General features: G+C 40.4%; 1 protein-coding gene across 1 annotated transcript; it reads right to left on the reverse strand.

Annotated features, from left to right (window-relative positions):
* Positions 1 to 259: 259 nt before the first annotated feature.
* On the reverse strand, positions 260 to 8674 carry LOC114866596 (NLR family CARD domain-containing protein 3-like). Its single transcript, XM_055502258.1, is given in 11 exon segments — positions 260 to 275; positions 3777 to 3805; positions 3808 to 3952; positions 4151 to 4324; positions 5275 to 5448; positions 5548 to 7342; positions 7471 to 7699; positions 7847 to 7925; positions 8181 to 8312; positions 8451 to 8532; positions 8635 to 8674. Coding segments are annotated over 11 exon segments (2895 nt in total).
* Positions 8675 to 9183: the final 509 nt, after the last annotated feature.

The raw sequence follows: 9183 nt of genomic DNA on the forward strand, positions 1-9183 counted from the left end.
AGCTCAGTGATTCTTCTCTGATTTCACAGTTTGTCACATGTTGAGCTGAGCTTCAGAGAAAGAGAAGCATCCTTATATTCACTAAAAAACAACTTTACAACAAATCATTAACATTTCCAACCTGGTATAATCAGAGAATCCATCATTAAAGGAAGAGGAAGAAGTTTGTAAGTTCATTTAGAACTGATTAAGATAAGTGGGCGAAGCAATTCCCCTCAACCGTGACAACATTTCTCACACAGGATCATCCTGTCTAGTCCTATCCTATCCTAAGTCTACAAATCACATAGAGACACTGACGAATCATAAGACCAGGACCTAAACCCAAACCCAGGATAAAGAGGTTCAGTGAATGTGGTGTTGAAGGTGTGAAGGTGTATCAGTTCATCAGAGGAGACTCTGTAGAAGGAGAGAGAACCAGCAGTACAGTCCACATACACTGATACTCTGTTAGACACAGAGGAGGAGGAGATGTGTATTGCCTCATTATTATGCCAGGATAAGACTGATCATCCTTCATATGTGTCACCTTCCTGTTGTTGTCAGACAGTTGTAGTTTTCTGTTCACTGTGTTTGTGTCGATTGTAAGTTGACAGAAATCTGATGGAGAGAAGAAGACACAATCCAGCTGCAGTTATTGATCTATCATCAGTTTGATGAGGACTCATGACAGTTTGAAGATGGTTAAATGCTGCTGCTTTGTTTTCATCAACCTCATTAAAAACACACTTACACTTCCTCAGACCTGGTCTTAACCATTGGACTCGACCAGGTTCCACCCTGAAAGGAAGAGAGAGTCAGAGCAGCACATGCAGACATGGACATCACATGGCTCTAATACACGCAGGTTTAGGATTGTGCTACTTATGGTGCAGCTGGAGAACAGGTCAGTGTAGGATGTGATAACATGCTATACTGTATATTTCAGTGATTTTGCCCTTTTGATCTAAGTTCATGAAATATTTTTTACTAAAACAATTAGTTTAATTAATACTGTTTTACTACAGTATAAATGTGTATAAAAAGAAGGGACTTGGTAAAACTAGTATTTTTACTTTTCCAGTCAACTTACTTTTGCATGCTTTTTTTCAAAAAGCTGTTTTAAACACTGAAACCTACTGTATGACTCTTATCTAATCACTGAATAACTACTGTATCATGAGCATTCGTAACATAAAGAATAAGTTGAAGAGGTCATAGAGGAGGAGGAGGAGAAAAAGAACAAGGAGGACAAGGGATGAATTTTTGTCCTTGTCCATGGTGACTAGGAGGGAGGCTGGACAACGAGTGCAGCCACAATTGAGTGGCTTCACCTCCATCATCAGAACCTTCAGGGAGCCAAACTTGCCGCTGTACTTACAGAAAGCCTGCTCTTTACAGTAACTTTAGATTGATACCCTGTGGAGCAGCCTCACTATGTTGTTGATTTGTCACAATGTCAGCCTCCATCGTGGCTGGTTTACAAACAACCTGAGGTTTTCCAAAATCTTTCTGCTGCATACTCTGCATGGTGGTGGAAAGTGTAGTAAAAAAACATTGTTTGTCTTCCATCCATCCATCCATTTTCATCCGCTTATCCAGGGCAGCAGTCTGAGCAGAGAGTTCCAGAATTCCTTCTCCCTGGACACTTCCTCCAGCTCTTTCTATCCACCTGTTCTGAGCTTACCATCTAGATCACCTGTCAGAGTGCATGCAAAAAAACGAATCGACTGTGGCATTGGAGCATTTTGCCAGAATGAGCTTTGCAAAGAAAGGACACTTAGTTTCCAAACCGCGACCTAAGCATCCCCTGAAACTTCACGTTTTGGGAATGATTTCTAGGTGGGGACCAGGACCGATAATTATTTTCGAGGGGATTATGGAAAGACAGTTTTTCGAGGAGTCCATAATCAAACGCGCAGTGGGGCCATATATTAAAAAGTATATTGAAACACGGCATTGTTTTTTCCAGGACAATGACCCCAAACATGTTTACAAAAAAATTACAACGTTCACATGCGATTTGCCCGCTTTGATTTAGACAAAACTCTTCAAAGCGTTTTACATTACATCCCGTTTATTTCGTTATTCCCACTTTCATATCTGTCTGATAAATAAAAGTGGGCGGGGCTATCAGTCCCGTAGCAAAGGTAAGCGCTGACTGTGGGGGTGGGCGCATCAACATACAGGACAAACCCCTGTGTTCCTCTGCTACAGCCTCCCCTTTAGCCTGTTGCTTTGGGCCGTTATTCCCCCACTTACCTGTTCCACATGACAAAGTTGACCAGCCGCTTTCATGTAGACACAAAACTCTATAAAGCATTTTACTTTACATTCCGTTTATTTCATTATTCTTATAAATGTAATTGCAAATGCTGCACAGAGCTCTTTTGCTTTGATGAGTTTTGTGTCTACATGAAAGCGGGCAGAACAACGTCCATGCGTGTGTCACGCTGAAAGCGGCTGGTGAACCTCTTGGGAACATGGCTGTAGCTCTGCAGTGACTTTATGTGGTACAGGTGAAAGGGAAAATAATGAAATAAACGGAAATTTAAACAGAAACGCTTTCAAGCATTTTCTGATTAAGTTTTTTATTGCACATTTGTTAAAACTAGATGGGTGTACTGTCGTTTTTTCATAATTTTTGGTGACGTTACAGTGCAAACCGTATGGGATTTTTTTTTGTAGATAAAAAGAATATTTGCCCTGTTCAAACCTGGGGAATAAAAACGATACTGATTCTGAAAGCAGCTGATCAACTTCTGCTTCCACCGGAATTCGAACCCGGTGTAAAAAATTGACACATCAAGGCTGTTAAACAATAAACAAACCACTACACCACAACAGTGTTAATACATATTTGTACATGGGCCTATATAACAAGAGTATAGGGCGTACTGCGTCATAAAGGCCAGTGTGGGGGCTGATCGCCACCTATAGGCCAAAAAAACGTAACACAGCTCCAACTCGCTAAAAACCCGTTGATACCGCGCTGCAAATGCAAACAGATTGCGTAGAGGCTGACACCTTCAAGTGCTATGACTGTAGACCATAAAACGTGTTGGGTGACTCTCACTGGCTTGGAGTTCTGTCAGTCCTGGGTTGGTGTTTCTAGGTCAATTTCATAGCTTCTAAAGAGTGAAATGACACCTCACTGATCACAGTCAGTTGTTGCTAGGCAGAGATTCGACCGCCAACCCCACCCTCCTGACTAAATATATCAACCAATTCTATTGCTATTTTAGCTTCTATAAAAGCAGCATGACTAATAAACATCACATTAGTAACACTTACACGGACCTTACACCTCATCACAGCACACAAGTGTCTCCCATAGTATGATGCATTCAACTAGACTTTGTGGTTGCAGAGATAAATTTTTTTGAATGTAGATACAGTGTACCATTCTCCCAGAAGACGCCAGAAAACAGGCATGGGGCCCATACGAAACTGGTTAACTGAATAAGAAAAGGTTTTTCTGAGTAACGCAGATAAAAAAAACATGAATCAAATATGTCATGTACTGTAAGTATTTCTATTTGCTCATTATGCATTGGATTACATTCAAAAAAGAAAATGGAAATTGGAAAATTAGCCATTATGAATTGTTTAATATAGGAAGAACGGGTTAAGTGAAATTGAGTAAGATTAAAATTTACAATCAAGTGGGTTGGGTTAAATATAAAAAAATAGTATTATTATAGTATTGATTAAATATATTAGACATAATCAACAGAAAGAGTAATAAAAGTCTCAAAGAGAAAAAGCTAGATGGAAGATGAATTGTGAATTCTAACCTGAGAGTCTCCAGTTTACAGTGTGGACTCAGTTCAGTTCATCACACAGTAGCTTCACTCCTGAATCCTGCAGGTCGTTGTTACTCATGTCCAGTTCTCTCAGACTAGAGGACTGAGAGCTGAGAACTAAGATTTGAGTTTGACAACTTTTGCCTGTGAGGCCACAGTTACTCATTCTGATGAGACAAGAAGTTAATATTTGAGTTACATTTTCATCCTCTTGACTGTTGACTCTAAAGTACAAAAACTACATAAGTCAATCAGAAAAAGATAATGATCTTAAACTTTAAAAAATACTTGCATGTTAAAATACTCGACAATAAAGCTCTTCTAATTTTTTACGATTATTCAATCAAACATTAATTTCACCTGACCTGAGAGTCTCCAGTTCACAATGACGACTCTTTAGTCCATCAGAAAGTAGCTCCACTCCTGAATCCTGCAGGTCCATGTTACTCAGGTCCAGTTCAATCAGACTAGAGGACTCAGAGCTGAGAACTGAGGACAGAGCTTCACAGCTTTTCTCTGTGAGTTCACATTTATCAAGTCTGATGAGACATCATTGGACACAGTGTTAATATTCACAGTGAATGCTGCAAAGCAATCATTTTCACTCACACACACACGTGCTCTAAATCTTTTTAAAATAAAAGCACCAAGTCCAATTTTAGTTTTAATAGCACTATATTTGCTTTTGAATGGGTAATTATGAGTAGGTAATGAGTCTATTTTATAATTAAGCAATTATCCACACACGCTTCCTCCATACCCTTTCAAAATAACAGCACAAACCTTTAGACAGACCTTTAGTTAAAAATAGCAATATTTCTGCTTTCAACTTGTTTTACTATGAGTAGGTAATGAGACAATTTTACTGTTGAGCAATTACCTGTACTGGCTACCTCCATATGCTTTCAAAATAAAAGAACCAATCTAGATTTTTTGCTAAAAATAGCAATACTTCTGCTTTCAACTGGTTTATGAATAGTTAATGAGAGTGTTTTAAACTTAGCACTTTTTTTTACTTTGATGAGACTATTTTACTGTTTAGCAATTACCTCCACATGCTTCCTCTAATGCTCCAACTAAAAACTATTTGGCTATTTTGAAACATTCTGCTATATTTCAACAAAAGTAGATTCGGCTAACCTTTACACACAGCATTTCTTCAGTATTAGCAAATCTTTTTCAATTTTCCTCAATTTGAAATTCAACCGCTTCAGCTTCTTCTGCAAATATTCATCTCTGTTTAAACAACTCCTGGTTTTGACTACTGCCTGCTTGACCACGTTTTTGCCTGTTGTTTGGTTTATTCTATTAAACCCTGTTTGTTTTGAGTCCTGTGTCCCTAGCTTTGCATTTGGGTCCTTCACTCCTGTTCGCTCCCGCCAATCCGCAACATTAGTCAGATAACAAGGTCTCAAAAACACATTTCTCTATAATAACCCCCTTTAATTTCCTACATTTATCAAATCAAACTATTCTGAAATGTTCTGACCTGAGACTCTTCAGTTTACAATGAGGGCTCTTTAGTCCGACAGACAGTTTCTCCACTCCTGAATCCTGCAGATTGTTGTTACTCAGGTCCAGTTCTGTCAGACCAGAGGGCTGAGAAATGACAACTGAGGACAGAGCTTCACAGCTTCTCTCTGACAGGTTACACAAACTCAATCTAAATAGAAAACAAATGTCACTTTGTTATCTCCCATGTGTAAACAACAATAGACTATTGTTTACTAAAGAACACATCAAACATCTATATAGTACATACAGAGCTTTGTTGGAAACTTTAACCACTGGCAGCAAATTTAGTAGAGCCTCCTCTGATGCGGTATATTTCTTTAAATCAAACACATCAATGTCTTCGTCTGATGACAGTAAGATAAAGACCAGCGCAGACCAATGTGCAGGAGACAGTTCATCTGTGGGGAGATGTCCTGATCTCAGGTACTGTTGCATCTCCTCGACTAGAGAGCAATCATTCATTTCATTCAGACAGTGGAACAGGTTGATGCTTTTCTCTGCAGAGGGAGACTCTGAGATCTTCTTCCTGATGTACTGAACTGTTTCATGATTGGTCAAGGAGCTGCTTTCTGTTTTTCTTATTAGGTCATGTAGAAGAGTCTTATTAGATTCCTGTGAAAGTCCCAAGAGAAAACGGAGGAGCAAGTCCAAGTGTCCATTTGGACTTTGTAAGGCCTCGTCCACAGCACTTTGATAGAACAATGTTGATTGGTTTTCAATCCATTTAAACCACCAGGATGTTGATTGTTGTGACAGCAGATTGACTCCAGAGTTGATGAAGGTCAGATGGACATGAAGAGCAGCCAGAAACTCCTGAACACTCAGATGGATGAAGCAGAACACCTTGTGCTGGTACAGTCCTCTCTCCTCCTTAAAGATTTGTGTGAACACTCCTGAGTAAACTGAGGCTGCTGTGATATCGATGCCACACTCCGTCAGGTCTGACTCATAGAAGATCAGGTTTCCTTTCTGCAGCTGCTCAAAAGCCAGTTTTCCCAGAGACTCAATCATCTTCCTGTTCTCTGGACTCCAGTGTGGATCTATCTCAGCTCCACCATCATACTTGATGTTCTTCACTTTGGTCTGAACCACCAGGAAGTGGATGTACATCTCAGTCAGGGTCCTGGGCAGCTCTCCTCCCTCTCTGGTTTTCATCACATCCTCCAGAACCGTAGCAGTGATCCAGCAGAAGACTGGGATGTGACACATGATGTGGAGGCTTCGTGACGTCTTGATGTGGGAGATGATGGTTGTGAACTGCTGCTCATCTGTGAACCTCTTCCTGAAGTACCCGTCCTTCTGTGGGTCAGTGAACCCTCTGACCTCTGTCACCAGGTCAACACAGCCAGGAGGGATCTGATTGGCTGCTGCAGGTCGTGTGGTGATCCAGAGGCGAGCAGAGGGAAGCAGGTTCCCCCTGATCAGGTTTGTCAGCAGCACATCCACTGAGGTGGACTCTGTGACATCAGTCAGGGTTTTAGTGTTGTTGAAGTCCAGAGGAAGTCGACACTCATCCAGACCGTCCAAGATGAAAACAGCCTGGAACTGTTCAATGCTGCAGATTCCTGCTGCTTTGATTTCAATGAAAAAGTGATGAACAAGTTCCACCAAGCTGAACTTTTGCTCTTTCAGCACATTTAGCTCTCTGAAGGTTAATGGAAATATGAAGTCCATGTCCTGGTTGGCTTTGTCTTCAGCCCAGTCCAGAGTGAACTTCTGTGTTAGGACTGTTTTTCCAATGCCAGCCACTCCCTTTGTCATCACTGTTCTGATGGCTCCATCTCTTCCAGTTGAGCCTTTAAAGATGTCTTCTGTTCTGATGGGTGTGTCTGCTCTGTATCGCTTCCTGGAGGCTGTTTCAATCTGTCTGACCTCATGTTCATTTTTAACTTCTCCAGTCTCTCCCTCTGTGATGTAGAGCTCTGTGTAGATCTGGTTCAGAGGGGTTGGGTTTCCTGATTTAGCGATGCCTTCAAACACACACTGGAACTTTTTTTTCAGCTGAGATTTGAGTTGATGCTGACAAACTACAGCATCAGTTCCTGAATAAATAAATGTAATCAATATGTTAAAATTTAAGAAAAAGAATCTAAGAATTTAAGAAAAGAATCTGACACATCAGTAAATGTGTGATTGTGTCTGTGATGTTAAATGTTATAAATCCTCTTACTGCTCTGCAGACAGTCAGCCAGCTCCTCCTGCTTCATCCTCCTCAGGAAGTTAACTGTAATCTTCAGAAATGCGTCTTTGCTGCTCCTCCTGTGCTCTTCATCTTCATCATCCAACTCCTCTTCCTCCCTCTGACATTCTGGGTAATCTGGACTCAGAACCTGTTGAATGTTCTTCAGCTCCTTCTTCACAAATGTGACAATGTTTTCCCCCAGCAAATAGAACAGAAACTACATGAATGACACATTCCAGCTAGACCCAGGGAGTTAAACCTCAGATTCATGTTGGACACACTGACAATCCACTGGTCTAAAAAGTGCAGCATGAGATTATTGTGAACACAACAGATGAACAGTAGTAGTTGTACATGTACAGACCATAAATATGGAGTCCAAGTGTGTTTGGTGCTGCTGGACAGACTGAGCACTGGGAACCTCTGAGCTCTGCTGGTCGACTCTGTGGAGGAACCATGAAGTATGAGTCACATAATGTGAGTCCACACAGAAACACACACAAGGTCAAGGTCCAATCTCCATCCATCTAGCTGCCTGGCTGGATGGAGATCAGAGTTTTTGCTAGAAGTGAACAGTAAATAAACTTCACATTAACACTTCAAAAAAATTACTGTTCACTCTAGAGAACACAACTACTTGTCAACATGTAAAATTTACATTGGATTGTTCAACATTATTCAAACTAACAACAACTCACTTTGACTCTGATACATGTTGCGGTTGTTGCTGTTGTTTAAGATTAGTAACAATATCCATTGAGTCATTGCTCTTTAAGGACACACAGTTGGGTCCAGATTCAGGTTCAGCAGAATCTTGTCTCTGATAGGACCTGATAAAAAAACATTGTGATTCTAACATATTTAGTCAAAATGTCTTATTTAAATAACCAATAAATAACCAATAACAATAAATATTAAATAGTGTCTGTGACTTGGCAACAGAATCAGTCAGATGGTCTCCATCTCACCTCTTTTGTTTGGTTTTGGAGGGAGGGGCTTCTTCCTCTATCTCCTCACACTGATCCATGCTGCTGAAGTCACACTTCTTACCTTCATGTGGAGAAGAAACACAAGTCATTCATCTGCACATTAAGAAAGAAAGCCTTTTCTTGCAATGCAAAGTGGGGCGAAATGTCTTACTCAAAGACACACCTGGAGCCCTGGTGGGTTTGAGCCTGCTTCCCAAGCACATGTAGAAAATGACAGTAACAAACAGTTGTTACAACAGATCAGGCCTGGTTACTTACTGGTTCCTAGTTTGTAAATGTAGAGTAGGAACCAGATCTAGTTTGGGTTTTGGAGGAAGACACAGTCTCTACCAGGGGCAAACCTTTTGCCTCAGGGTTGACTTTGACAGGCACTGACTGAAAATTTGACAGACACCCTGAGCTTGCACCAGATGCATACATATCAAACATAAACATATAAAAGGTATTACAGTGTTAATACTTTTACATTTACTTTAAGTGGTAACAGAGTTCTTGATCTCCCTTTTTTGTTAAAATTATGTAGGGGAGCGTACTACATTGTGAGAACGTATTAACTGTTTGGTGCAGTGGTTATTGTGTTACGTTGTTGACGTCAAGGTTGTAGGTTTAAATATGACCTGCAATGTAAGAAGCTGAAAGTATTTTGTTTTTACCAAATTATTTAAGGGGGCGCACAAAATGCTTACTTGTTCCTGGGGTGACGTAACAGAAA

Source organism: Betta splendens, chromosome 2, assembly GCF_900634795.4.
Source record: "Betta splendens chromosome 2, fBetSpl5.4, whole genome shotgun sequence".
Lineage (NCBI taxonomy): Eukaryota > Metazoa > Chordata > Actinopteri > Anabantiformes > Osphronemidae > Betta > Betta splendens.